The sequence below is a fragment of the Chaetodon auriga genome, chromosome 16, assembly GCF_051107435.1.
Source record: "Chaetodon auriga isolate fChaAug3 chromosome 16, fChaAug3.hap1, whole genome shotgun sequence".
NCBI classification, from domain to species: domain Eukaryota; kingdom Metazoa; phylum Chordata; class Actinopteri; order Chaetodontiformes; family Chaetodontidae; genus Chaetodon; species Chaetodon auriga.
The window spans coordinates 11,186,459-11,214,412 of NC_135089.1; the positions used below are offsets into that span (position 1 = coordinate 11,186,459).

At 41.3% G+C, this 27,954-nt stretch overlaps 5 protein-coding genes across 5 annotated transcripts; 3 read left to right on the forward strand and 2 right to left on the reverse strand.

The window, feature by feature from the left end:
- The first annotated feature begins 3,162 nt into the window (after positions 1-3,162).
- LOC143334459 (lipid droplet assembly factor 1-like) lies at positions 3,163-4,581 on the forward strand. Its single transcript, XM_076753272.1, has 5 exons — positions 3,163-3,261; positions 3,497-3,611; positions 3,747-3,915; positions 4,016-4,161; positions 4,421-4,581. Exons 2-5 carry the CDS (start codon positions 3,510-3,512, stop codon positions 4,460-4,462), a joined length of 459 nt encoding a protein of 152 aa, XP_076609387.1. The 5' UTR covers positions 3,163-3,261; positions 3,497-3,509; the 3' UTR covers positions 4,463-4,581.
- Positions 4,582-5,640: 1,059 nt separating this feature from the next.
- LOC143334644 (ER lumen protein-retaining receptor 2-like) lies at positions 5,641-10,943 on the reverse strand. Its single transcript, XM_076753520.1, has 5 exons — positions 10,654-10,943; positions 8,713-8,813; positions 8,450-8,608; positions 8,082-8,334; positions 5,641-7,023 (listed from the first exon to the last, which is right to left on the reverse strand). The coding sequence occupies exons 1-5, from the start codon at positions 10,742-10,744 to the stop codon at positions 6,989-6,991; spliced, it is 639 nt and encodes a 212-aa protein (XP_076609635.1). The 5' UTR covers positions 10,745-10,943; the 3' UTR covers positions 5,641-6,988.
- A 1,819-nt stretch (positions 10,944-12,762) lies between these two features.
- On the forward strand, positions 12,763-14,621 carry LOC143334711 (immunoglobulin superfamily member 6). Its single transcript, XM_076753633.1, has 6 exons — positions 12,763-12,878; positions 13,056-13,364; positions 13,464-13,561; positions 13,672-13,719; positions 13,930-14,040; positions 14,193-14,621. The coding sequence occupies exons 1-6, from the start codon at positions 12,827-12,829 to the stop codon at positions 14,244-14,246; spliced, it is 672 nt and encodes a 223-aa protein (XP_076609748.1). The 5' UTR covers positions 12,763-12,826; the 3' UTR covers positions 14,247-14,621.
- mfsd13al (major facilitator superfamily domain containing 13a-like) lies at positions 14,598-20,431 on the reverse strand. The gene is made up of 7 exons (XM_076753632.1): positions 19,846-20,431; positions 19,145-19,459; positions 18,631-19,059; positions 17,864-18,018; positions 17,650-17,733; positions 17,307-17,450; positions 14,598-16,586 (listed from the first exon to the last, which is right to left on the reverse strand). Exons 1-7 carry the CDS (start codon positions 20,056-20,058, stop codon positions 16,445-16,447), a joined length of 1,482 nt encoding a protein of 493 aa, XP_076609747.1. The 5' UTR covers positions 20,059-20,431; the 3' UTR covers positions 14,598-16,444.
- Positions 20,432-20,738: 307 nt separating this feature from the next.
- Positions 20,739-27,698, forward strand: cdr2a (cerebellar degeneration-related protein 2a). The gene is made up of 7 exons (XM_076753373.1): positions 20,739-20,987; positions 22,415-22,527; positions 23,631-23,779; positions 23,926-24,102; positions 25,005-25,319; positions 25,470-25,752; positions 25,956-27,698. The coding sequence occupies exons 1-7, from the start codon at positions 20,909-20,911 to the stop codon at positions 26,238-26,240; spliced, it is 1,401 nt and encodes a 466-aa protein (XP_076609488.1). The 5' UTR covers positions 20,739-20,908; the 3' UTR covers positions 26,241-27,698.
- Positions 27,699-27,954: the final 256 nt, after the last annotated feature.

Below are 27,954 nucleotides of genomic sequence, written 5' to 3' on the forward strand. Positions count from 1 at the left end.
AAAATAACACACCAGAGTTAATGTTCTTTCAGTTTCTGGTTTCAGATTTACACAAATCAATTGAAAATATGTAAAATGCATAAAATTATCAATAAAATGGTTCAGGACAAAAAATACATCACTATACACTACAGTTACTTTGGCTGTACATGGCTAAAGCAACCTAACGCTGACCTTATGATTGGCTTTATATTGATTATTTCAGACAATGATCGATAATATTGAGTTCTCTGAGCAGCTCAGTTCATACTGTGGCAGTGCCTTGAATAACAACAATTTCACATGTGCATCAAATTGTTTTGAACTTTAGTTTTCACGAATTATTGATGCTGTTATGTCATTTAAATAAAATCCATAATAGTTTTGGTGTGGAAGAGCAAGTAACATTTGACTGTTATTGTACCTAACAGTGGAAAAATCACACTGCTTGAAGGAAATACCGTTGCAGTAAAAACACTCAATAAAAACTGTAACAGCAGTCTAATTTTCTGGACTTTCACCATTTTTAGTGGTGAAAGATAAAAGCTGTGCCCCAAATCTATACTGAATATTAATTCTATGCAGCATTTGAGAAAATAAATGACAAAGTGAAGTACACTGCAGCTTTTAAAACTTTTATGCACTTTGGAAAGTTTCACTGGGAGTCATACTCTCTTTTGCAAGATCACACATTCACACCTGGAGGCTGCCCAGTACAACCAAAGTGCATTCTGAAAACAGCTAATCTTTGAGTGCGGTATTGCTGGACATTATTGTCACACAGACAATGCACAAAGGAGATAAAGGAGCTACTCACAGCTGCAAAAGGGGACGTAGTGGGACATAGCAGAACTGTACAGTTACTGACTGTTCGGCCATGGGCTGTTTGCTCTCCCAGATGTTTTACAGCTGTGACAGAAGATGTCTACTGGTGAGCATCCAGCTGCCAGACAGGCCTTGTTATGAAGTGAAGCAGTGGACCGATGTGTGGGTCAGCAGTCAGAAATGATGTGGTTAAGCACTGCAGCAGCCAGGCTGCAGTGAGCTCCAGAGCACAGGAGAGACAAGTGGAAGTTTCCACTATGAGGTGAATAATCTGAGAGTCATAAAAAGGACAGCAGGAAGAATAGTTGTGCTAAATTATTGGGAATTCCTTCTTGCACACACAGGCACACACTCACAGCTCAAGGTTTGGTTCACTGAGTTCATTGCATTTAGCAGTCTGGAGAAGTGGATGCAGTCTCTCTCACCAAATCATTCCCCTGTACTCAATACAACAGAGTGTGATTAATTAGTATGGCTGGCAGCTATAAAGGGTCCAAATAAGTTGTCATCACCAGTCCCGGAGGTGTCTCTCTTTGGTGTAGTTTGAAGACAGATCACACTGCCATTTCCCTTGCGAAGACCTCGCAGTTATGTGCCTGCATAAAACTCAAGGGGCTAAACTTAATTTGTGGGTGGCTGTGGCAAGACCAGCAAATCCTATCTTTGATTGAAGAAGTAATCAGTGGTGGATGTGAAGTTCAGTCATTTAATATTCTGATCAGTCTCCGTCTTCACAGAGAAATCTGGCCGTTACCGTCTAATAGCAGCACAGTGCAGAAGGGAAGAAAGTGTGGTCATTATTTTTAAGGAGCCGTTTCAGTCTGACAGCTGTGAAGTAAACCGGGAACCCCCCTCTTCTGAATCTCCGGAGAACTTCTGTTGTGATTTCCCTCATGCCACAGCAGCAGCTCAACAATCAATCACTGTATTGAACCGTGCATGTTTAAAAGGCTTTGTAGTCTTTACTGAAACTCTATATTCCACACCAGCAGGGATCCTGATGTTTCACCGCTCATCAGAGCTGCAGAAACATTACTGGCTGCTGCATGCAAACTGCAGCATGTTTAAATAAGTGTGAATTTATTGAATGCAAACACACCGAAAAGCGCCTTAATTCAATTTTAATCACCTGAGACAAAATGAAAGAGAAAGAGAGCATCCTTTTCCTCACAAACAAATAATTTCTGAATTCATCACCAGTCCAGAAAAGACAATTGGTGGTTTATGGTGCAATTAGGCAGAAGCAGAGAGGGCTGGACATGGCATTTGTCATAATTAGTGACAGTGGTCCTTTAATGACAGAGAGTAATGCCAGAGAAGCCCGAGAAGGAGGAGGTGATGTGTGGTTGTACGGGTGGTAATACACTTGAGAATTAGAAGTATCAAAGCAGACTGGCAATGTTCAGTTAAGTTTATCTTAAATAAATTCAATATTGAGCCATTAAGGTTGCATAGTGCATAACTGCCTTTATATATTGCATAGAGCAGATTAAATCAATTACTGTTGTTAATAATAATAATGATAAGAAGAATAATTCTGGAAAAATAAGGCTGGAATCAGGAAGACTAGTGTCCACATCAGAAAACAGGTCTTTATTAATGCACTCATTACCAATACTGATGATACTGTTATTTTTTTAGACTCACACTAATAATGAGTCATGATTCAAAGAATGATTATACGGACTTGAACACTGTGTTCACCCTTGATTTAAATACGTATTGCAGTTCCTCAATGTGGCCACTGGATGGCAATGTGACAACTGGATCCTGAATACAAATGTGTGAAAAATCAGACCAAGAATAAGAATCAGTGTTGATATATCTGCATAATTTCCACTGACTTAATTCCATGTTATTTCCATAAGTATGGAAATAAATAATATGAGACAGAATTAAATAAATGCAAAAATATATTCATTATTTATTCCTGATTAACTGTGCACTGATTAACTACTTATTTTGGCTACTGATTTATAATTTTGTTTTGTTTTTGAGGGGCAAAATGTATTGCTCGCAGTTATTTTCTCATTAATTCAGTACATTTAGCTTAGTTTGAAGCCCCCCCATTCTTTATCAAAGGATATAGATCTTGCCAAGTAATTTTTCTAAGGTTGAAAGTAGATATCTTATTAACTATAGCTGTGATTTCCCCTCCCCCCAATAATTAATAATAATTATTCCACAAATAACACTGAGCCACTTCTACAGAAAAGCAAAACTCATCTCTCACTGAAACATATTTGGTGAACAGCAGATGGCAGAAACAACAACCAACAAGCCTGTTAACGTCTGCAATCAGGAATCCAGTAGAGGAAGAAGGAGGAGGAGGAAGAAGGTGTGTTTTCATACAGGGTGTGTTGCCACTGTTGGAGGGTCAGGCTACTCCAGGACACAACTTCTCATGTTGTGAGCTGAATTTGCTGAGAACATAACCAGGTTTACCACAGTGATCAGGTTTGTACTGACTAACTTCACTTTGTTATGTGCTCTCAGGAATGTTTTCAAGTTGTTTATAGTGCAGAGAACAACAGCTGAGGTTCAGTACAGCCGTCAGCTTGTTGACTAAAGGCTTGTCTTCTGTTACAGCCTCAGCCGCTCACTTGAATCCTGTCTGTATCTAAAGAAACACGCCAGCTAGCTGTAAATTGTTGGATTAACCTCAGCTGTGTGGTTTTACTCATGTCTTTAGTTTGGCTGCATGTATGGAGATGCAGCACAGCAGCAGCAGCAGCAGTGTGACTGACTTTCAGCAGCTGTGGGGAAGCTGGACCACCCTGGTGAGCCGCCTTTATGATGACCCCAAGGTAATGTCTCTAAGGCCCTGCTCTTTATTCTTTATTTTCTATCATTTTCCCATTAGGAATGCAGAGGGGAACAGTCTGCGTGTCCTCCCAGCTCACTGACAATGACAGCTGCGTGTGTCTTTCTCTGTCTAACAGGTATCACAGCTGATGAATACAAAAATCGGGCTGTACCTCAGCAGCCACCCTGTCGCAGCTCTGGCAGTGTTGCTGTTCAGCGCTATAGCTGCACTGCCCATTGGCCTTTTCCTCGTTTTTGCTCTTGTGACCAGCGTTATGTCTGTAGTAGGTTTTGTTTTCTTTGAAGGTAAGTGTAATCGGGTAAAAAAAAAAAAAACAACCAGTGTATGACATATTTTACGATACACCGCAGCCTCAAACCTGTGATTTCTGTCTGTGTCTGTCAGCGTTCCTGCTGTTTGTAGGAGGGTTGAGCCTGCTGTGTGTGCTCTCCGGCATCGCCCTCTTCTCCGTCGTGGTTTCATCCATCTTTAATGTTTTTTATATCACCCTCTCCAACATCCTCAAACACTATTACCCACATCTGACAAAGGTAATGTACTGTCGAGGAGATATTTTATGGTGTCAGTTTTCAGCACTTTCTTGTTTTTGACCACCACCATCTGATAGAGTTAGAAAGTGCATTATATTTAAGGCTGCACCTGACGTCTGATGCATTGAAATCAATGGAGTTTAGTGTATCCTCTCTTCCAAAATGTTATTACTCTGTATCATATGCACATTTGTAGTAAAATCTGTCTCACTGTTTCCACGTTGTCTTCATTTTCCTCTCATCTCTGGTGATTTTCCAGGGGAAGGAGAGGGAAACTTCAAAGCTGAAGGAAATGCAGTAGCTCGATTCTTCTTCTCCCTCATTTGTCAGCTTTGATGTGGGAAAGCTCGAGATCGCTGAGTGTACAGAGGCCTTAAATCAACACTACTGAAGCTTGATGGGAGGGATTCAGAGGACCCCTGAATGTAGTTTATGGTGGCTTGAGCCTGAGATGTGCAGATTTAAAAGATTTTCTAAGCACAAAGACCCCCTGATGGTTACTGTCTTTCTATCTTTATATATATGGTGCAGCAAATGTAATAAGTCTTCAGCAGCCAAAGGTACATGATATGACTCATTTTTCAACTGCCTCAATAGTCAAATACTGAAGACTTGTTTTAGTTTAATCCGTACATATTTTGAATGTACACATCTTGCACAAAGCAGCTCCTTTCAAGAGGAAAATGTTAACTCGTGTACTCTGTCCAAAAAGGCACTGCACTACTGTGGATTATGGTTTTCAGTCTGAAAATGCATGTGTATGTTGTGTAAATCTGCATTTCTCAGATAAGACCAAAAAAAAATGCACTGCAAAGTAACTGTTACATGTTTGTATTTACCTTAAAAGAGCACTATGTTGTACATTTGTAATGCAGCTTTGAATAAATGCTCATCACAGTTAATGTCTGTGCTGTTTATATTCTGTTCGAACAGAGATGGAGAGACGTCTTTGAGGTGCTCTTGCTGTTAGCTCATTAGCTGGTAAAAATGCAGTGTGTTTGGCTCACGCCAGCTCAGTCCTGCATGTTTAGCTGTGTATTTTGGTTGTGAGCGGCCACAAATGATCTTCATTGCAATGAATTGAGCTACAACGTGTAGTATATTGTCTTATTTAAGTACTTTTCAGCATGTCTGACCCTTATTCCTGTCACCTACTGTCCAATTGGGAAGTTTCTATTTGAATAGGTGAGGACGATGGATGTGAAATGTTTTCTACTATTTTGAACGTGTCTATGCGACACGCAAGGACTTTGCTTACTTCATTTGATCACATGTAACGTTGCCTGACGTTATTTTCACCATCAGTTAAATAGTGTAAAACCATTGGTGGGAATGTGTATAACGTCATGTGACAAACAAAATAAGGGTCTGTACATTTAAAAAAAAAACAAAAAAAAAACACTGATCCATAGTCCTTAAAAAATGAGTGCTTCTCATCTGTTCTTGCATGATTACAATGAGAACACTGTGACACTGGAAGGTGAATCTCATAAAATCTTTAATGGAGGTGATATCATGCAAAAAATGACATAAAGAGTTGAAATAATCCTTTAAGAATGACTAATTTGAAAAAGTCAACAAGAGGCCTTTAATAGAAATGCACTCAGCGAACACCGTGATCACCCTTACTCAACCACTGAGCAGCACAGCCTCCAGTCTGTTCAAGTGTTCACACTCCAGGCACACACTTAACGACTGAAGTATCACAACCAGTCAAAGGCTGCAGGATTCTCATGCCAAATATCTGCACACTCCTCGGCCCCGCTATGAGAAGAGAGATCATTATTCAGCCATTCATTATTGCTTTACTCTGACTTCATTGATTTCAACCTTTAGATAACTGACACGTCACTGCTGGAAGGTGTTCAGGAGTTTGCTCGTGGGGTGCAACTGAAAGCAGAAACAGGGTTTGTGCTCTATCGACATTCAAAGTGTGATGCTTTAAGACTGTATGAAATCTATATTAAAGCTGTAGAACGACTGATGCATTCAATACACTAAGCTGAGGGGGAAAAAAACATATGAAAGGTTTTAATTCAAAATGAGTCATTTGAAAATACTGACATCTATGACAAAACGATTGTTGGCGTTAAAGTGATGTATCCATGGGTTAATTCATAAACTTAAGATGAAACCACAAATCCACCTATGAGCTCTACTTACAAAAAAGTTCAGATTTTTAGATGAGAGGAACCTGTTAAAACGTTGTTTTGAGCAATTCTATAAAGCAACGGTTTTACAAAATGGATGCGTGTGTTGGCGTAAAATTTTGTTGGTTGGCCTCCTTTAATGTCTCCAAGAGAGAGTACATGTATTATAGTAGTATGCATACGGTTATCTAGACAAAAACTAAAATAAAAATACTGTGAGAAACCGGATCCAATCCTCACCAGGCACTCAGATACATCACTCTTTATCTCACTCTTTAATAAGACTGTACATTTGTGCATTTCATTACCAAGCCAAACAAGGTACTTCTCAAGAGTTGACCCTATTTGTGACATTATAAAAAAATAAAAAAATAAGCGTATACACCTCACATGTAGAAAAAAAAAAAGAAGCCTTTTCTCCCATTTGAACAGCAATGAAAAGAAGTTTAAGGCAAGATGCTGAACACAGAAATCCAAAGGTTGATCTGGGATGATCTTTGTTCAGCCCTGGTGTTTGTTGGCATTTACCAGTTCCATCAGCAATCATCAAGAAGACTAGTGTTTTTCCCCGATAGTTGGCTCTCTGTCTCAGGCATCTTTTGCTGTAGGTCACGAGATTCCATGATGTCATCTCCACACCCCCTGAGTCTGCTGGGAGTCACCGTCTCCTGCACTTTTTACGCTGGCAGGCTCAGCTTCTTGCCTTTCAACACTGAGAAGGTGAGACACACAGTTAGACAGGCAGCAAGTAAGAACCATAACAGGGCCGGTGTTGAGGATTTAGGCCGGTAGGCATTGATTTTCCCATTTCTCTTTGGTTTGAGCTGATGCGTAACTCCCAGTGGTGGTCACAGAATACTTACAGTGACTCTACAGCCCCAGGAGTTAAAACTCATAATAAAAAGTTGCTTGTGCACTTTTCCTATCTGAGTTTCAACCCATTCTCAAGAACCACATAGATTAGTCAAATCATGCCAATGACGACAACGGCGTGACGGAGTCGCATATTCGCACAGAGACGTGTTGTTGTTCATAATTTACCGTTTGAATGGAGGCTGAAGAGACACACAGAGGTGAAGAAGGAGATGAAGATCTGCACAACTGCCTCAAAAATAAACAATCTGCTCACTGTTTTATACATATTTCTACATAATTTTACTGAGTTTTGTTTCTCACATTTGTTCCCTGCACTCCATCTTTCTTCATCGCATTATTTCATTCACAAAGTTTCATTCATTCTTCAAGCAGAAATGTCAAACACTGGCTGGTTCCTGCTTCTAAATTTAAGAATTTTCTGCATTTTTTGTCGTTTATCACAGTAAATGTTGGTTGGACAAAAGAGGCAATTTGAAGATGTCACTTTGGGTGCTGAGGAATTGTGATGAGCATTTTTCACATTTTTTGACATTTCCAGACTAAATAAATCATGAAAATAATTGTCAGATTAATCGATAATGTAAATAATCGGTGGCTGCAAACCCACTTTACTGTTTATGTTAACGTTTTGAATGTCAACAAACATCATGTGAGTGAAGGCTATCACAAGCACAGTTTCCAGGCCATTTGAACGCACGACACAGACTTTTTGAAAGAGGAAGTGAAGTTAGACTTGCAATGGAAATGCAAATAAGGTTCCTGTGTTCCTAAAAAGGTTCCTGGAAAAGTTCCAGTGGTGGGAACAGGCTACAGGTAACGACCACCAAATCAGCTTTTTTCCTTTGTTTTATCTGCCTACTTTGCCATAATAGGTGATACCAACAAGAAACCCACCTTTGGTGACATAAAGGTAGAAGAAGTCGCAGTAGAGGACAGTCTGGACCACGCCGGCCACAATGGCGATCATGTCAAAGAAGCCTTCAAAGTAGTAACGCCAGATCCAGTTGAAGAGATAGAGGGCTCGATACAGGCCCAGGCAGAACAGGTAATGGGTGGTGATGGTCTCGGCCTCGCCGGTCTTGCTGATCATGAAGAGCTGAGGCAGGATTGCCACTGACTCCAGGTAGATGGAGAAAGTCCACAGGATCTGATGACGATACAATTACACTTCAATGTACAGGAATAGGAAATCTCAATCGTGGTCAGCTTGTCATCAATAAGTTATGTCATGGTGCGACAACAACTCAGGAGGTTGAACCCACCTCTAGGAAAGAGAAGTCGTGGTTGATAAGAACAGCAAGACCCCCGACAGGAACAACCAGGAACTCCACTCTGAAACTGTCATGGTTGCCATCATAGGTGGCCCTGAACTTCATGTAGATCAGGTAGACTGTGGCATATGCACAACCAATGTAGATCACCTGGGTAAACGACACAGACCAGCTTGTCACTGAGGCACTGAGGGCAAATGTGGGACCTGAATGAAAAGCTACCGCTTAGAGCTGAGACAGGACTGGTGTCTTACCTTCATGCTTGTGTTATAGAGGGAGATGAATGAGGAGAGCAGATCCAAGTAGCGTGTGGTGAACACTATGGCAAAAAGGATTTGGCTCTTTCCAGAGATACCTTTAAGAAAAAAATAAATTTACCATTTAGTTTGAGGTGTGCTGTCAGCAACTTCAGAACAGTTTCACAAGCAGTCTGGACAAAACATAAATCATCATGTTGTTCCTTATTGAACAGTGACATCTACTGGAAACATGATGAATATTTATCTGGAAAATCTGCAATTTCAGAAACCAGTGACAAAGCGTTTTTCTCAATTTGGCCTGAAATTAAATGCATACTATCCCTAATTTAAAGCCAGTGTTACTCTTTTTAACTAATGCTATCTTAGTCAAAATGCATAAACTGATGACCTCAAGTTACACAGGACACCAGACACAACAAGAAGTGTGTACAGGTTTCTCTCTCGGTCTGTGTGCACTTGTGACCTGATCACAGCCAAAAGACTATTACAGGCAGTGCAGTGCTTACCAGCGATGGTTCAGCAAAAAGGTTCTTGGTTTGAGTCACCTGGCTTTGCAGGTTAGGGGAACTGAAAACTCTGAACTGAACATAGATGCCAGTCTTTGTCTGAGTGAGTTGTTGTCTGTCTGTATATGTGAGCCCTGTGACTGCCTGGTGACCTATCCAAAAGGTACCCCTGGTTCTCACCTAATTTGTGCTGGCATAGTCTCCAGGCCTCCACTTGGTCCTCCAAGAGACAGAACTATTGCTTTCTCCATCATCGGTCATGTCTGTTTTCACATTGCATGTAGTCTGCAATAACTGCTTCACCCTCTCTTAGCAATTTTCTTTTCTCTCTGTGTGAAAGGTATGCTCTGCACTGTGTGTACAGTATTTCCTCTTTCCAAGTCTTCATGAAACAGAGGTTTTGGTTGGCAGTTTGGTAACACACTTGTTGCTTGATATCTTCACTTATCAATACTCTTCATATATGTATGCAGTTTATTTACCTAATTTTGTCATTTTGTTTCTCCGGAGAGTAAATCTACTATTGCATGGCTGTCCACTAAAGGGTTTTTTCCCTTATCCAAATCAATTAGTCATAAACGTTATCATAATCTTAGCTGATACTTAATGTAACTTTTAACCTAGAGTCAACACCCCAGCTTTGTGGGTCACTCACAGCGTTTCTCCTCATAACACAAGTACGATACACCACTGTGGCTCCAGAAATCACTCTAACTTGTGTGGTTAGAGGTCCTGTTCACTATTAACACATAACACGTGCTAAAAAGTGTTACAGAAATGAAGCATGGCAACAAAAACGTAAACTATTTTAATTCGTTAGCTACTTCCGTAGCGTCTTCTAGAACGCCACGTCAGAAGCCAGACCAAAAAAATCGAGCACCAAACCTCAAATTAACAGAGCGTGGAGTAAATGGATGGGCGATGTGTAGAGAAGGCAAAATCAACCAGTAAAAATGAATCTGTGGCAAATGATACCTCTCCCAAAACATGATTATTCTTCTTATAATCGGTCATTGTACTAAACAGCAGGTAACTAACTGACCATAAACTCCCTCTAACCATTGTTTAGCTAACATGCTTAACTCACACTAGCAATTCCAATAAAGTTAGTTGTTTCTATGATATATCTGGATAATATTGCCACTTACTTCAACATTTGACTATATATTTTCAGTAAATATAGCAGTAGTAGTATGTTCGGACAACACTTTCTATTGGCCATCGCCTGCTAACGGTATTAGCCACTGACTCAAATGAATGAGTGGGAAACGTTAGCATGTAGCTAACGTTAGCTAGCTTGGAGCTTGGTGTGTATGAAGAGACAAAGCTAAATCGACAATTTTAGCTATTAAAGAAAGGCAAAGATAAAGAGTAACATTAATCCGCATTGTAGCAACTGTAGCAAAGATTAATTCCAGCTAGGGCTCACCTGCACACGACCTGCTTTTCCATATTTTGAGTAGCAGGATGATGATAGCAGCCAGATGAGAGAGGTCCCCTGTCAGTCTGAAGACGTTCATTGCTGCAGAATGAAAAAACAGATAGGAAAAGATAGGGAGCTACCGCAGGTGTGCCTTTTTGCGTTTGAAGTGGATCGTTTCACACTTAATGCTGTCTTGCGTGAACGCTTCCTCTCGACAACTTTAGAGGCAAACCGGTCTGCGGGATTCACACGGTTGAAAATATGGCGAGAGTGCAGGTCGACGTGGAAGGGGGCGTGAGAAAACACACAGGGAGCTTTGGATTGGACGAAACATTGAGCGACAGCACGAGAGGATCCGCCTACAGCGAGCTGAGCAGAGCAGAGACTGAGCCCCGCGTGCAGGAGGAAGGACTTCACATTGGGTGGGACCAGGGCTTGACAAGCATTGAACTATATACAAGATATTACCGCTACATACAAAGTACAGATGTAGTACTTGATAGATATTATATAAATGTATACTGTATATCATTGAGTTGTTATCAGTGAAGTGTCGAGGCGTGAGCAGCTATTTAATGCTAAAGAGTGTCGAGGTGGAGCTAATTTTAGCAACCTTATGCACTGTTGTTGGGTGGTGTAATCTGGTATATTAATCTGTAAAATAATACAGTAAATGTGAGAGAGTAAAAAATACGATATTCCCTCCTGAAAAGTAGTGGAGTAGAAGTGAAAAGTAATGTAAACTGAAAGCATCTAATAATAATACTGATAAACTTTATTTGTATAGCACCTTTCATATAAGAAATGCATTTTAAAGCACTTTACAACAAAGGATTCACATTAACAAGACATAGGATGGACATAAAAACAGAGATAGTAAATTAATTTAATATAAGATGGGGAATAAAATCCACGTTGTAATAACACTAAAATAAGATGAATAAAGAGAGTGCACATAAGATGGAATATAAAATACACTGAATAGTAGTAATAAAATCAAGTTAAAAATCATCCAAATCACCCATCCTAACAAGAACAATACAACTAATGAAGGGGTCAGAGAGATGTCAGTCAAACCGAGTCTGTAGCTGCCCACACAGTCCTCAGAAGAGGGCGATCGGTGTGTGTGTATGGCCTTTAAGTACAGTGGTAAAACACTTACTTCCATTACACGTATAGTATAGTAAATGTACTGAGTTACTCTCTAGCACTAGTGGACTCAGAGGCCCTATGTTTAAAAAAAAAAAAACTGTACAAGAAAGCATGACAAAGTGCCCAGTAGGATGCCCTCTAGTGTGGCCTACATGTTAGAACAATTTTAATCTAAACCAGGATTTGGAGTTGTTTCACCATAAATGCATCACGACTTCCTGCACACTGGTGCCCTTTAGATTTTTTTTCCACTTCTGCCCTTCAGACAGCCTGAGTCCACCCCTGTTCTCCAACAGCAGCCAAGTCACATCAACTGGCAAACTGACAACGAAAGGACACTGAGAAGGGTAGATAAGAAATACGATAACGGCATAAATAAATGCTCTCATGCAAGAGTAGATAATGTTCAGCGACGTTCTGTTGTAGTATACAACATGTACAAATATGTACAATAATCCTCAGAAGAGGATTCATGCAGGTTAATGTGGCCATGATGAAAACATTGTCTCACTGAATTTAACATTTCTTAACATTTTGCCTCAGTAATTTCTACATGATTTATCTGTGCATACTGTGTATTTTGAATCCAGTCCCACTCTACACTGCATATTGCTTTTTGAGCATTTCTAAACACACATCAGACATTTTACACAGCTGATGGTTGTTCCTTTATTTTCAGATATGCTGTTCAAATTAGGCAATAACATGCTGATGGGCCTTTTTGCTGTTTCCCATTTACAGTGACACAAACTCTTATCTGTGACCCTACATTTATCTGTAACAGCTAAATCTATTTACGCTTGATATTACGAATGTCATCATGTTATGTTACTAATACTAAACACATCAAAATGCCTCATGTTTGTGGAAAAGCCACAGTGTCGCCATTCAGCTGCAAAGGACAGGAAAATAAGTAGGAACTAAGTGTTGAGGAAGTGCAATAATATACCCACTTCCCATGTTGTCAGCCACTGAGACACCCTCATGAAAAGACTAATGAGATCATTCACACTGTCAAGCTACAGACATGGAGCAGTTGTTTTGGTTTTCTCTCCTGCTCACCTACCTGCCAGCAACAGGTATGTCTTTGTTATGTGTAGCATTGTGTATATTATTCCTTTATGGAGTAATGCTTTCAAATCATTGTTCCGCATTAGGAATTACAGCTTCTGTTCAACAGTCGCTCAGTGATTTCTCTGACACATTATGGGCTGAAAGACACTAAATCTGTTAAATTTGTCTGTCTGTCGTTCCAGAGAGCTGCTTATCGCAGCCGAACAAGGTGATTTGGCGGAAAACAGGACAAAGTGCTGTCCTCTCTTGTACCGTCAGTTCACGTTGTTCGTCCACAGGCTGGCAGTATGAGTGGTTTTCTTTCAAAGAGAACTCCCATTTTCGCATACAGCCACTTAACAATCCAAAGTACAGGCTGGACGGCGCCTCTTTACACATCAAGTCACTTCATACTAATGACAGTGGGATCTACCTCTGTGCTGCAGTATCGCATGGAGTCCCAGCACGTGGCGCACAGCATGTAGGGTTGGGTACAACGCTTGTAGTGAGGGGTAAGACAGAAAACTGCTTTTCACAGGTCAGTCGCTGATGTTTGGATGTGTTAAGATGAACTGGGATGGACAGCTTTTCTTTTTTTTTTTGTTTTCCAGAGAAAGTTAAAATAATGGTGAGGAACATCCTTCTGTGGTTGTTTTTTGTCCTCTTGGCCATCTACAGTTTGGCAGTCATGACACTGATTGTAAAGAAGGTAAATAACTTAACAGATCTACAGTAATGTTATGTGTTAAGATCCACCCATATACAAACAAGAATGAAAATACACTCAAGTGAAACGTACCTGTCTCATCTTTGTTCTAGCACGGCTGCAATATCAGTGTCTGCAGAAGGATGCGCAAAACTGAAAGGGTGTGTAGATAAGTGTCTGATTTTCTGCTTTAATTCATGCTTGAGGTGTTTATCAAATGAGGGGGAAAGGCAAAAGAAGCAAAAAGAGGAACGGAAACCATTGTCTCAATAAATTACAACACCACAAATGACAAAGCATTTTTTCACCAGCTTTTCTTCTAAACTGAATACACAGTTTTATGATCGATTTCTTCTCAACTTTCCAAACAGGATAGCTCAACTAAAAAAAAACAATTCCGTGATGTGCTGCAAGAGATGTACAGCAGAGAGAATTTGGAGAAACAGAAACAAACTGCAAGCAGAAACCGTTCTCAAGCTGAGGTAAATCTCATTGCAGCACGTTAGATGCAGTCGACAGATTGAGCAAGCACGAAAACTTCTGCACAGCTTGCGTTGCAACATGTAGTTTCCCACTAATATGAACATTTGCTATTTTCCCCATCATTTTCACAAGAAATTTCATCTCATTGCAGGCTGCAAGCACTGACCTCAACATCTCAACCGATGACATCTATCAAAACGTCTAAGCGTCGTTCAAGGATATTAAAGGACCTCCATTATCCTGCCGGAGAGGAAATTCCAGAGCAATGAAACACCTGACGGATGACGCAGTTGTGTGACCGAGGAAATCGACACAGGCTGCAGGGTAGCTGTGCGCTTGCTCACCTTTTCTCATGAACCACAACAAAGGTCGTGAGTCACTGTTCCTTTTATAGCTGCAGTTTTTCAGTTTAAGCAGTGACAGACGGGCCGACAGCCCTCTAGCCGTAGTTTTATGTACTTTCTGCTGATTGTAATCACTATTAGAGCACCTTCAAACACTTCAATCTTTTCTAAACAAGAGCAGTGTTCGGGGAAGAAAAAACAAGAAAGTCCAATTCAATTCAAAGACGTAGGCACATGATTTTAATTCTTGAGTCTCATCTCTTCCATATGTTTAGAAAAGTAAGCCGTTTTGATAGAACAATAATTGTTGAATTGTACTTTCAGGAATACAGAATAAAAAGTAGCACACACATTTTACATTTTCAGCACACGCAGATCACACGGTTCACTAATGAAAGTGGAAGTCAGAAGAGCAAGTGTGCAACAGTGCAAAGGAAGCCGTCAGAAGAAGACGTCAAGCCTCTTCAGAGAATTCAAGGTCAAGTTTAGATCACATGATATCAAGATTATCTTACTATTGCCCGTGTTCTCTTGCTGATCAATAGACATATTCAATCAAAAACCAAACAGAAACTTTCACATTCAGATGTAATTTGACTATCCGTCGATCATTATAAACAATGCAATGACAAAAAAGGCACATTGGAGATCACTTTACATACAGTACATCTTACATTAAAAAAGCAAAGGTTGCATTTTTGGTGTTGGGAGTGTGTTTGGCTCTGAAAAATCATCAATAAACTTAGAGGAAGGCACATTTAACAACCTGATGTGTCTGAGTCATCTTGCTGTGTCATATTCTGTACAATGACGTCCATACACATTTGCTCACTGTGAAGAATCTCGCCAGATAACATTAGAATGGACTTATATATCACCTATGAAGTCCCCGTGTTTACAGGTGTGTGTACATTATTTACCCATTAAAAGCTGTGGAATGAACTTTCAAACACAAGTTTAAGGCCCCACAGATGTGGACGCACGTCAGAATTGCTGCACGCTGGAGCGCCGCTGGAGTTAAAGCTGGTATTTGAAATTCTGCCCATGTTTGCAGTGAAGATGATGTATGAAATGTCTTTTGTTTTGTCATTTGGTTAAATGTTGTGGTTTGTTATGTGTCTGGTATGTACGTCTTGTGCACACAAGACAGGTTTCAGAAAAACATTGTGATAATAAAGTGAAATCAAATCATCTTGTTTCTTCAGGCGCGTACTTACTTAAGTGGTAAAATTAGATTTCAATTATCCACACTGCAGACGCAGATAACAGTATGACACGTTGACTAAAAAGTTATTACAGATCTCAGCTGTAATGTCTTCTTTGGGTAAAATATGACGATGCCATTAATCACACAACCACAATCAAGTCTGGAATGTGAAAGAGCTTGACTGAAAAAAAAAAAAAAAATCCAATGTCATATTCTTTACATTTTTGGACCTAACTTCCTTACATCATGGTGTGGCCAAGCAGCACCCTCCATATCACTTCCATTTCAGCTGACTGCGTCAGCTCAACAGCCTCTGCCAATTTCTGTCGCATCTTTCTCTTTTACATTCAGTGTCAATGTTAACACAAGTACAGCTCCTTTATTAAGAACAACACAGTATTTTTCACATGCTTTCTGTGGAATCTGCCCTTTTTTTTTTTGCAGGGCACAGCCATCATACACTATGTTCCTGCTAATTAGCTGCTGAGGTCAGCGACTGGACAAAGTGTCTGACATTTAACAAAGTCTCATCAGTCCTGCTATGTTTGGTCCAGGTATCCAGTTTTTAAGCAACTAAAGGGCTAGTTATGGACTCATCAGTAGGCCTTCAGATCAAGTATTTGTAGGAAAGTGGATATGTGATCAAATAAATGGTCATCAATAACCCAAATCTCCCTTGTATGCCACACTCTGCTACTATGTATTCATAAACTGCATCAGTATAACCCTGGATTCTCTCAAATATACAGTCATTTACACATTACTTTCCACATAATCCCTTACTTAGCAATAAAGAATTTCCCAGTTAAAGGAATACCAACCAGCTTCCGCTGAATGCTGAAAATATAGAAGTTAGCTGTCAACATACTTTGCATCGACAGTGTGACTGCTACGTATGGAAAACCGCCTCCAAGTCAGGACCTGCAGAGAAGCGATGCACATGGGCGCCAGACACACCAAGTAGAACATGACGGTGAGGAGGCTCTCCAGGGCGCTGGAAGCAAGGGGGATTTTTGTTATGACACTGTTATCGCAACCATTTAAAACTGTAAATGTGTGTTGACCGTGCTGATGTGGATCTTTCCGGCATTAATGTCACTGTGACAGCAGCAGATGTGTAAAACTGAGTATGTTGGGTAGATTGTTTAAAGTGAAACAGACTGATAATGTGCTTCTAAATGTTTTTAAGTAAAATGAATGTCATATCATCATATCTTGTGAACTTTTCAGCCGGTACTCATCAGGTCAAATATCTGACTCCAAAGCAAATATTTCACTGGCTCCGAATTCATGAAATTATATTACCGGTGACCTTTGAAATAAAAGGCAGCCGTCTCTTAATCACTGACATTTGTTCTGTTGAAGTTAATGAGAAAAGGTCATCAGCTGCTAGTTCAAACTTTCTGAGCTTTTAAAGTTGTGTGTGAACTAAATGATTTCTGTGTGAGCATGAAACGTCGGCGTATTTAACTTTGGAAAATACTCGGTTCATTTAGCGAAGGCAGCTGACGCTTCAGAAGAACTTCAGATAAACTGCGGACTGTACTGTTGCTCATAGTGTAGACGTGGATTTTGTTCTCCATCACTTTCATTGGAAGTGAACAACAAAAACAATCTCAGTCCAGACGACTGTTTTAGCACTGCACCAGAAATTAAAAGATGCTTTCAATCCACTCAAGTTTTGAGTCAAGAAGAAACGAGAAACTCTCTATACCTTGGATCTGAATTCCTTCCTGCATCCTTCAGCTGTTCATATCCAAACTGGTTGAGGATATTAAGCACTATCATAGGGGCCAGAGACTGAGCCGGCTTAGTGAACAGAGCGTTCGTCCCAAACACCATGGAGGAGAGTGGGGAACTGTAGAAGGGGGCAGTAGGGAGAAGAAAACATGATGAAAATATTAAATCACCGGTCAAGTAACATGTATTTGATTAGAAATTAAAAAAGAAAACATCAGAAATTGGCTTCATTAGATGCATATGTACATTTGGCATTGGTTACAGAAGTGTGCTAGTGCCTATTATTTGTATTTTTTTATTTTTTATTTTTTTCTTACCTGCGCTTGTACTTCTGCAGATCTGTGTCAATGATGTCGGCCAAAGGCAAACCAAACAGGCTGAAGGCTGCTTGGATTATGACCCTGCACAGGAGATAAGAGACAGAGTGGAGGTACAATATAATCAAAGAGGAGTGATTACATCTCTGAGTGATTCTATATAGTGAATTTATTTTACACATGGAAGAATGTTAGACCTTTTTCAACCTCTTACATGTTAACGGTGAGGAAAAATGCCAGGATATAGTAGTGCTGAGGACCGAGCGCTAGCATCACAGCTCCCATTGCAGCCTCGAGGTAGAAGGTGAAGAGGATGATCCTGTAGTAGCCGATATCACGGAGGAGACTCTGACAGCTCAATACTAACAGCTGGGGTGGAGACAAGGGGTCAGGAACAACACATAAATACAAAGCAGCTTATTATAAAGTAACCCATCAAGTGTTTTGAAAGCATTTCCTTGTTGGTGCCTTCAGGCGCTTGTACGGCTTTGACAGTGGGCTGTGGGCTCTGTATTCACTGGGGATGCATTGATACACTTTTTTTCAGTTCCAATCTGATACAGAGCATCGATCACCACCAGCGTTTAATCAACAGGCTGTGTGTCTCACTGTTGTGGAAGAGACTGCCATCATTCCAGATACCCAATCCTGCTATTCGAGGATGTAACAGTTGTACCAGTATTGCAGAGTTTTAAACAATAAATCAAAATTGAGGCTGGTGCTCACACAGTACTGCCAAAAATTACTTCTTAGAAGGGAGGAAAATGTTCTGAAAATGTATGATAGGGTTTAAAAAAAGTCATCAGTCATGTGAAGGATGTGTGACTTTGACAGACTAAACCATGCAAAAGTGTGAGCATAGTCCTTTGAGGTAATGCGAGGACAAAAGGACAGATTAAAAAGCAAATGAAGGGTTTGTCAGCTCATTATGTACCAGCTACCATTTATCCTTTTATCCCTATAGCCACTGAGGGACAATACCTGCGGACAGATGAATCCCGCTCCGTACATGATGCTCTTGGCCAGAGACGGAAGCACATCTGGGGGAATCAGGTGCTCAGCAAATATCATGGTAAAATTATTAAAGAAAGCTAACATGAAAACCTGGCAGAAGTTCATGAGCACAAAATGCTGGAAGTCCCTGTTGGTCAGGATCTGCCACATCAAAGCTCTTAACATGGAGAAGGAAAATGAGGATTGATGAGAAGTCTGCTCAGCAGAGCACAGCGCATCTGATTCAGATCCTTTGTTATCAAAGCGGCTCTCGCTGTGGTAGCCTGTGTAGAGCATGCTGCCACAGCTCAGGATGGCGATAAACACTGCGAAGGCTTGGAAGGCCGCAAAGTCCTCCATGTTGTTGGACAGCACACCACAGAAGAGGACGCTGGAGGAGCCAATGAGAGAGGCAACCTGGGGAAACAAAAGGGAGAAGGATGGACAGTTACACTGTTAGCTTAGAAAAATGGAGGCGGTGCTGTGTATCCAAAGTCCCTACCTGGCTGTACTTTACAAGTCTCAGCCGGCTCTGATGGTGGCTGGATATCTCTGCAAACAGTGCACATTGTGCCAACAGCACAAACGTCAGCATGGCGTCAAAAGCACACAGCGCCACCATCAAGTGTAAGCCGCTCAACCAGTCTCCAGGGGCGTAGGACCGCCACGGGAACCAGGCTATAAGGAAAGTCAGCGAGTAGAGGGGAGCACCATACAGGATGGAGAGACGCCGCTGAGAGCAGCAGGGCACCCGCGAATTGTCTTGCAGGTAGCCAAAGAGAGGGTCATTGACAGCGTTCCACACCATGTAAACCACCTGTGGAGACAGGATTAATCATTCAAAACAGACGACTAATTTGATAATCGACTTATTATTATTTAACTGATCAAGCAAAAATGACAAACGTGTTAGTTCCAGCCTCTCAAATGTGAGGATTTGCTACTTTTGTCTGATTTACATGATCATGAATTGGGTATCTTTAGGCTTTGAACAGGAAGCAAGAAATATGAAGACATCTCCCTGAACTTTTTATTCACTAAAGAAATCGATCAATAGCAAAAACAGTAAACAACTTAATCAATAAGGCAAATAATCATCACTTAAATTTCTCACTTGTATGCTTGACTACACCAGTGTTTTTCACACATATTGATACGCATTTACAATCAAAGAACATCAATATCACAACATAATACCCTCACCTGTGATTGGTGGAAAGCTCCCTCTGATATCTTGTACTTATTGATGAAGAGTTTCACATAGTAGAAGCTGAATATGTTGTTTATCATGCCAGATCCCAGCGTAGTCATGGCATAAGCCAGAGCTGCAGGATTGAGCCCAAAGCTGATCAGACGTCGACCTATACTCATTCTTCCGTTGTGCACACCTGGAGCAGCTTTCTCGTCCATGGTCATGGCAGGTCACGCAAGTTTATGACCAAGTTTACCTGTCGGCCAAACCATCCGGAACGAGGAAATGCTGTTTCTTGCTGTTTTACGCGGTTCTTTTTTTTTTAGCGTTGCTCAATATTACTGCTAATAGCAAAAATAGTGAAATTGGTCAATAATCCAGGGACAAAAAGCGTTCAGTACTGTGCTCGTTCTTGTTCCACCTGTCTCATTTTCATGATGTCCACACTTCTCGCACTGTTTCCTGAAGCTGTGTCATATTAGGAGCATCTCTACCCGACTTAACCTCTATACACAAATAACTGTATACGAACACAGACGCTAAACCATCACCACATAATAGTACGTAGGTTTCCCCTATGGATTTCCCAGCTAAACTTAACTCAATTTCTGTGCCTTCCGGGTGGGGCGGGGCTTAAAACTAACAAACAAACATCTGATTGGCCAGAACAGTTATTTGGATCCTTTTCTTGATTCACGATTCGTCAGCGAAAACGGCTGTCATCGGGAGCAGGAAGCTGCGCCAAGAAAAACAGTTTTTAAAAATGTTAAACTCTCTCTTGTCGAAGTCAGACTGTAAATAATATTAAACGTGACGTTGAATATTCACTTAAAGTAGTGTTAAAGTAAAAGTTATTTTCTATGGTCGCAGTCAACGCTGTTTGTGCCACCTACCGGATGTGTTTAGAGATTTGCCACGTTGCTGTAGACAACAGACTTAACGACACCGGGAGGATGTAGTTGACATTACTCCACGCACAGAGAGGAGCGGCGGACGACCTCGGGCGGCTGAACAAACACACCTGTGGAACAGGTTTCTGTCAGGTGGAGTCCTCGCTCGCCCTGCGGCGGGAAAATGTTGACTGACATGATTTTGGAGGAAGAGTTTGAGAAGAATGGAGAGCCTTGGTACGACCCGCAGGACCTGGAGCACGGTAAGAGCTGCTCGGCTCTGTGGTCGCACCCTAAACTCTGTCTGACTGCGTGAGCTGCCATGTTATTACTCCATAGGCTTTAGAATAATGTCACTGTGAGCTATTCGATTATTGATTTATGTTAATAAAGTAAACACTCGTTTTGCTTCTGATATACTGCTTTTCACACATGTTTATGCCGGTTCGAGATAAAGAGACAGATGCACTGATGGAGCCCTTTAATTATGCCCATGATATAAGTCACATAAATCATGAAAAAATAAGGGAAGTAAGTAATAAATAAGGCTGTTAATAATAAGCAAAAACTAGGATGAAAAATAAAGCTGAGAAGAACATAAACTAGAATCTCACTCCCTAATATCTGTTGAATATTTAGTGTACAATTATGGGTCCCAGTAGTATACTGCACATAATTATAGGGGCTGCATGGCAAGATCCAGGATTGTTCTTGCACACTGTGTATTAAAATGGAACTATTATTACATTTAATATGCATTGTGTATATACTAACGCACAGAGTTGTTATATTACAGGGATATGAGATAAGAAAGAGATTAGTGATTATGTAGAAGGTCAGATAAGTCCGAGAGAACAGCACTGGAAAGATTAACAGCAGTTAAGTTATACAAGTGAAATCACTAGTCGACAAGTCAATTGACAGAAAAATGAAACAGCAACTATTGCGGTAATCACTCAATTGCTTCGGTCATTTTATTCCAGCAGAAATGGCAAACATTCGCTCTTAAAAGTGAGGATTGATTCCCATGTTTGGCACATATGACAATAAATGGAATATGTTTGGGTTTTGGCTTGTGGGATGTAAAAAAAAAAGGAACTTGAAAACATCAGCCTGGAATCATGCTGGCCATTTTTGGTTATTTTTGTGACATTTTACAGCATTTAAAAAAAATGCTGCATGTTGATTGATAATGAAAAGAGCTGTTATTTGCAGCAAGTGAAGTGAACAAGTAGATGTCCTGGTTGTAGGGAAAAAAAATCTTATGAGCCATGGTCCTGATAAAGAGTTATGCAGAGTGATGGCAGCCAGCAGGAAAGACTTCCTGTAGCATTCCACTGTGGAGCTGAATAAAACTGAAACTGCTCTGCTGTTTGCAGATTTAGGACGGGATTTGAATCAATCTGCATGATAGATATGTTGTGTCCCACATCACCTCAGAGGACTAGTCAGCAGTGTGAGAAAAATTTAGCATTAGAAAGGGTCACAAGGAGATCCCAAGGCATGCCTTAGATTCCTCTGTGATTCACCAGATACCAGCAGTGTGAGACAATGACGTTTGTGTGTGTGTGTGTGTGTGTGTGTGTGTGTCTGTGTGTGTGTACCCTTTGCGAGTTCTATCCCTTGCCTGTGTTTGGGCATTGAAACTGTCTCGTATCTTGTGTTTACATGTTTCCGTGTGTTTTGACAGATCTCCATTTGGCAGCAGAGCTGGGAAAAACCCTCCTCGACAGGAACCACGAGCTGGAGCAGGCCCTGCAGCAGATGTACTCCACCAACCAGGAGCAGCTGCAGGAGATAGAGGTGCGAAATGTTAGAGAGGAACGAAGTTCTTGAGGCTCCAGGGGCACTAAGCTCTCTCTGAGGACAGCGTGTGTGTGAGAGCCAGACATTTCACCATGCAAAACACATGTTTATACAGGCTAGTCAGTCCATACATATAATTGCTGCACAATTGTAGTGATTTTCAATGAATGAGACTGCAACGGGAGATAATTCATTGAGGAAAGTCCATGTTGAGGAATCTGAGAAGCTCTTTCACTGGAAGGGAAGTGCCATTGTGAATCCCTCTCAGCTTTAAACAGGATGGAGTAAAAGCTAATCCTGACCAGTCTGACCTAGTGAGCATTTGGCACAGTGTGTCCACTTGGCAGGCTGTTCATCTTTGTAATTATAGAAAAACTTTCACCAGCCTTTTTCCTCCTTCCGCTGTTTTGGTTTTGCTCTTAATCTACAAAATATTTGTTATTCATATATTCCCTAAAAAAATGCTAGATTATCAAACTCTCAGAAATATTTTGGCTGTTATGCCAGCCGACCTTAACACAGCAGAGCATAGATTTTGGTTTACTTGTGGGTTTTTAGGTAAAGCTTAAACACAATTAGGACTTATATTTCACTGCTCAGACATTTAATTTTGGCATGTGCAGACAGCGCTGATCTGTTTGAGCTGGAGGACATGGCACTCAGCAGCTCACTAAAGATAAGAGCCTTAATGTGTTTACGGTATTGAGAGGGCCTGTGGCTTGAGGATTTATCCAGGTTGATATGGCAATCCTCATACAACTCGCTGACCCTCGTCCTCACGCAGTGTCCACCACTGGTTTTGCCACCTGTGTGTGATACATGGCTGTGCTCCTGCATTAGAAAAAATGGTTGCATTGATTTGTTTCTCCATCGTAACGTAAAGAGTCCTTTAACAGGGCTTTAATTGGCAGCTCTTTGCTTCTAAGGAAGATGGGGAATATATAACATTTGTACCTGACTTTTGCAGACTAGTCAGTTAATTAGTCAACTAATTATTTCAGCTCTACATGTGTAATTAAATGAAAATACCGCATAGCAAACCCTAAATAAAACCCGGAAATGAAGTTAAACCTTTGTCATTTCCCTCCCTTGTTGATCAGTACCTGACCAAGCAGGTGGACCTGCTGCGTCAGATGAACGACCAGCACGCCAAAGTGTATGAGCAGCTAGACATGGCTGCCAGGGATCTGGAGCAAGGCAACAAGAGACTAGTGCAGGACAACCGCCTGGCCCAGCAGAAGATCCACAGGTCTGTCTCCCAGTTATCAATGAATCTGCCTTTTACATTATATTTTACATACTTATTCACCCAAGATAATATTCTATGTATGTTGCATATTTGGTTAAGTGCAGAGGCTCAGTGTCACAGTCGTCTTTCTCCTCTTTCCTCTTCAGTCTAACAGAAGCCATTGAAGGCCTTCAGACCTACATGGAGGACCTGCAGACTCAGGTGGAGGAGCTAAAAGCTGCCCACGCAGAGCGAAACATGAGAGACCTGGCAGAGCAGCGCCGCAGCCTCGGAGCACAGAGTGTGTCCTGTCTCAAAGAGCTGTATGACTTACACCAGGACAGGTATTCTCCTGCTGTACAGTGCTCTGTCTTTCCTGCACCTTTACATGAGACCAACGAAGAGAAGGGTAGTTGAAAGCATCTGAATAATAAGAGCCCCTGTCTAATGCCTGGTCCTCTCTTACCCTCTGTGCTCTGCTGTCTCAGCCCCTTGTATGCTGACTGGACACCTACAGGTCACCCAGAGTCAGACCAGGCCTCCTCCTTTAGACATAATCCAAAGGAGGAGGAAGTTAATCCTCCCCATTGTCAGCAGTGTGCTAATACATGCACACTACTGTTGTTTAAGCTCGCTACTTGTCATGTCACGTGTTAAGTCCATGCAGTAAACAATAATAATAAGTGAAACAGTCAGTGGTTGAATTCACATTATTATACATATGAAATACTGTTATTGCAAATGAGTGAGTTTGTCAGTTTCAGTGTGTGTGGTCTACTTGGAGCAATGTTGATTGTGCAGTCTGATATCAGATGCAAGTAAATAAAAACACAGAATGTTTTCTTTCTCTGTTTTTTTTACCCCAAAAGAAAAACATGTGGAGGAGGTGGAACAGTTTTGTTTATCTTTTTTTAGTAGTCTCCCGCTCAGGCTGAATGTGGCCCTTCTGACCTCCTGGAAAAGAAAAGGCAAACTCTAATTTGCCTGAGAGGCGAAACCCAGGGTAAAAGGGCAATAAGATTAATGGCTGTAAGTGCTTGATAATAATGGAAAGTGATTCAGAGCTTCTCTCATCTGAGATAGGGTTTACCAAAAGTGGGAAATTATGCCCTTGGCTGCACCTCTAGTCAACAAATTACTGCATTTTAATGCAACTATTGATGTATTGTGATCTCAATGTAATTTTGGTTTTATCCTGAAAGTCATATTTTCAAACATTCATTGACATTGGCCTTTTCTGGTTCAGGCATGTAGCCCACGATAGTCTGGGCACGGATGGACTCTGGTCACCACGGGGTTCTTTCTCTGGCCGAGACGGTCACCAAGACCCGGAGGAGGAGAACCAGGCTCTCCAGCGCACCGTCCAGACCCTTCAGAGCCAGATAGCTGCGGAGAGGAGCCGCAGGGAGGCTGCAGAGCGGGAGAGTGAGCTGACAGTCATGGAGAACAGAGGCCTGGAGGAGCGGCTGGCCCTGCTGGACGGCTGCCGGGCCAGGCAGAAGGAGCTGGAGGCCGAGGTGGAGCAGCTGCGGCTTCTGTGGCGTGCTGACTGTGCCAACAGGTAGGCCTGGACTAGATTCAAAATGTCAAATTGTTTTCGCTTTATTTTTTATGGCGACACTTTGTGATACAACTTTTGATTTACAGCACAAGTACACACCCATAGCAGCCGTAGTTTCTCAAAATACTGTGTCCCCTCCACTCCCACCAGTGTCAGAAGACCGGACCAGCTGCTGTTGCCCGATACAGTATTCTTTGCCCCAGAAGAAAGATCCAGCTCCGGCCAGGAGGAGATGGAGGAGAAGGTAAAAAAGGATGAGGAGCAGAGAAGATACAGCCGTCAGAGGTGTAACAGCGACAGCGTTTTGAGAGCGACGAACCCAGACGAGATTCGCCGTGGTCACGAGCAGCTATGTATAAGGCGAGCGGAGGCAGTGAAACAGAGGGGCATCTCTCTGCTCAACGAGGTGGATGCACAGTACAGCGCACTGCAGGTGGTGTATTCATATCTCGTCTGGTACAATTTATGTATAAAAAGCATTTAGGAAGAAAGTTTTTTTCTTCAGTCGATTGGAGCGTTCTGTTTTACAGGATGTGAACCTTTTCAATCTTAAGATTTATGTCTAAGAATGCTTTCCTGGACTGACACAGCAGTTAAAACGTGTGCACTCCCCTAAAATCTGTTTGCGTTAACAAGGTGAAATATGACGAGCTGCTGCGGCGGTGCCAGCAGGCAACAGACGAGCTCAGCCATAAAGCCGTCCAGACCTCCAACAGTCCCTTTGGGAGCAGCCGGACCCGCCGCCGCCTGTCCAGCTCATCTGCACTGTCTGACCTGACGGTGGTTCTGGAAGACGGCCAGCAGCCCGAGTACAAGGCTCTCTTCAACGAGATCTTCACCTGCATCCAGAAGACCAAAGAGGACCTCAGCGAGAACAGGCGTCCAGTCAAGGACAGTGATTCCCAGGGCTCTGCCAAATGATCGTATCGTTCATCATCCAGGGACGTTTTTGACTTTCACAGGCAGGAGGAACTCGCTGCTTTGCTCTACCCAGAGGGTGCAGATGCAGTAAGGACACTCACCCCCTGTCTGCCACATGCTACAATCCTCTTATCTCCTGTCATGTTGACACTACCTATGCTTTTTGTTAGTCGGCACTGTTCCTTTTATTCCGTCCGTATCAAAAAAAATGCAGCTTTATCGTTTGAAGTAAGAAAGCATTCCAAAGTTCAACAACAAATACACATAAAACTACAAATGGTGAAGAATTGTTGTTTGAGGAGATATTTATAGTTAGATAAATTTGTGCCAGATCAGATCAGATCGTCCTCTAATAAAAGCACATTTCAGTGGGTAGCTTGGCCTCTAGATCCGCAAGTATTATGCCCACGTCCAACAGTATTCAGTGTTTATATAATGTTGGGAGAGAAATGCTCACAGTGAATATTTGTGTGTGGTTAAGATTTGAGATATAGCTGTTATGTATGACTTGTGTAAAGAGAAATGTTGGAATGTTGGAATAAGATGAAAAGCTGCAGGAATAACTGAAGGCTCAGGAGTTTATGATAATTAGCTTAACGGCTAGTGTAAGTTGGTTTTTGTAAGTTGGCAATAGTTCAGCAGTTTGGGATCACTGGCATGTCACCAGAGAAATATCAGTGGACACTGGAAAACTGTTCTTAATGGTCTGCTTTCTGTTTTCATGTCTGTGTACAGCTTCTGATGATTGTCTTTTTTTGACTGAATCACATTATTTTATTTATTCTTTTTGTTTAGTTTTCTTTTTTTTTTGTTTTGTACATTTATAGAAAATTAAATTATATTTATTTTCTTTGTTGTTAATGCGCAGAGTAGATTGGCCAGCTAAGTTCAATATACACTGAGATGCTTATTTTGTGTTTGTTAATATTCTGTCTGACACAGGTGATTGGAAAAAAAAAATACAGAGGTTAATGGAAAGCACAAAAGAAATGTTTCCTCATTTAGAAACAATTTCCTTTGCTTCAAATTGTCTGACCTGGCTTGGACATTTCTGGCTCTTAATATGGAACAGAAGTTGTGTTGACCAGGTTAGCATATACAGAAAGACAACAACAGCAGTTTATTCTTATAACCCTTTGAATCTAAATCAACACGGTTGAGAAGTTATTGTGGGAACTCAAATGTTCAGGTTCTCACCTGTTACTGGTTTAACTTTTCTACATGACAAACCTGCCTGTCATGAGGTTGTTGTTTCACTTTCGCTCTCCATCATGAGAAATAAGATGCTTAATGGACAATTCTGATGTACTAAACCACAGTGCAGTAGAGGCATTTGGCAATGTTTTAAGCTGTGAAATTTATGCTGCTGCAGAAGGCATCGCTGTATGATCATAGGTGTCCTCCATGAAGACTAACATGTTTTTCTTGCAACTAACTAGTAAAAATGTTGATGCAGGAGCCTGTTGCGTCTTCTCTGTGTCCAGACGTCTGAAGCACCAACTCGTGCATGCATCTAAAAGCTGAACTGTAGGCGCTATAGCAAGAGAGATGGTGTGCAAAGATGTTTCAACCTGTCCTGCAGTGTGTTCAGTCTCCTACAGAATCCAGAGGACTCCTCTTTCCTCAAGACCTCCGTCCCCCAGTGCTTTCTGTGGTCCAGCAAATTAATGGGGCTTTTGTCTCTTGTCATAATTAGATTTTACATAACCGAAAT

Coding starts and splice junctions, on each gene's coding strand:
- LOC143334459 (XM_076753272.1), top strand. CDS start 3,510: ATGGAGATGCAGCACAGCAGCAGCAGCAGCAGTGTGACTGACTTTCAG. Junction 3,612..3,746: donor GCCTTTATGATGACCCCAAG/GTAATGTCTCTA, acceptor TCTGTCTAACAG/GTATCACAGCTGATGAATAC. Junction 4,162..4,420: donor ATTACCCACATCTGACAAAG/GTAATGTACTGT, acceptor GTGATTTTCCAG/GGGAAGGAGAGGGAAACTTC.
- LOC143334644 (XM_076753520.1), bottom strand. CDS start 10,744: ATGAACGTCTTCAGACTGACAGGGGACCTCTCTCATCTGGCTGCTATC. Junction 8,609..8,712: donor TCTATAACACAAGCATGAAG/GTAAGACACCAG, acceptor TCGTTTACCCAG/GTGATCTACATTGGTTGTGC. Junction 7,024..8,081: donor CTACCTTTATGTCACCAAAG/GTGGGTTTCTTG, acceptor TCACCTTCTCAG/TGTTGAAAGGCAAGAAGCTG.
- LOC143334711 (XM_076753633.1), top strand. CDS start 12,827: ATGGAGCAGTTGTTTTGGTTTTCTCTCCTGCTCACCTACCTGCCAGCA. Junction 12,879..13,055: donor CACCTACCTGCCAGCAACAG/GTATGTCTTTGT, acceptor CTGTCGTTCCAG/AGAGCTGCTTATCGCAGCCG. Junction 13,562..13,671: donor TGACACTGATTGTAAAGAAG/GTAAATAACTTA, acceptor TCTTTGTTCTAG/CACGGCTGCAATATCAGTGT.
- mfsd13al (XM_076753632.1), bottom strand. CDS start 20,058: ATGACCATGGACGAGAAAGCTGCTCCAGGTGTGCACAACGGAAGAATG. Junction 18,019..18,630: donor CGGGATTCATCTGTCCGCAG/GTATTGTCCCTC, acceptor TCTCCACCCCAG/CTGTTAGTATTGAGCTGTCA. Junction 17,451..17,649: donor CTGCAGAAGTACAAGCGCAG/GTAAGAAAAAAA, acceptor CCCCTTCTACAG/TTCCCCACTCTCCTCCATGG.
- cdr2a (XM_076753373.1), top strand. CDS start 20,909: ATGTTGACTGACATGATTTTGGAGGAAGAGTTTGAGAAGAATGGAGAG. Junction 20,988..22,414: donor CCCGCAGGACCTGGAGCACG/GTAAGAGCTGCT, acceptor GTGTTTTGACAG/ATCTCCATTTGGCAGCAGAG. Junction 22,528..23,630: donor AGCAGCTGCAGGAGATAGAG/GTGCGAAATGTT, acceptor CTTGTTGATCAG/TACCTGACCAAGCAGGTGGA.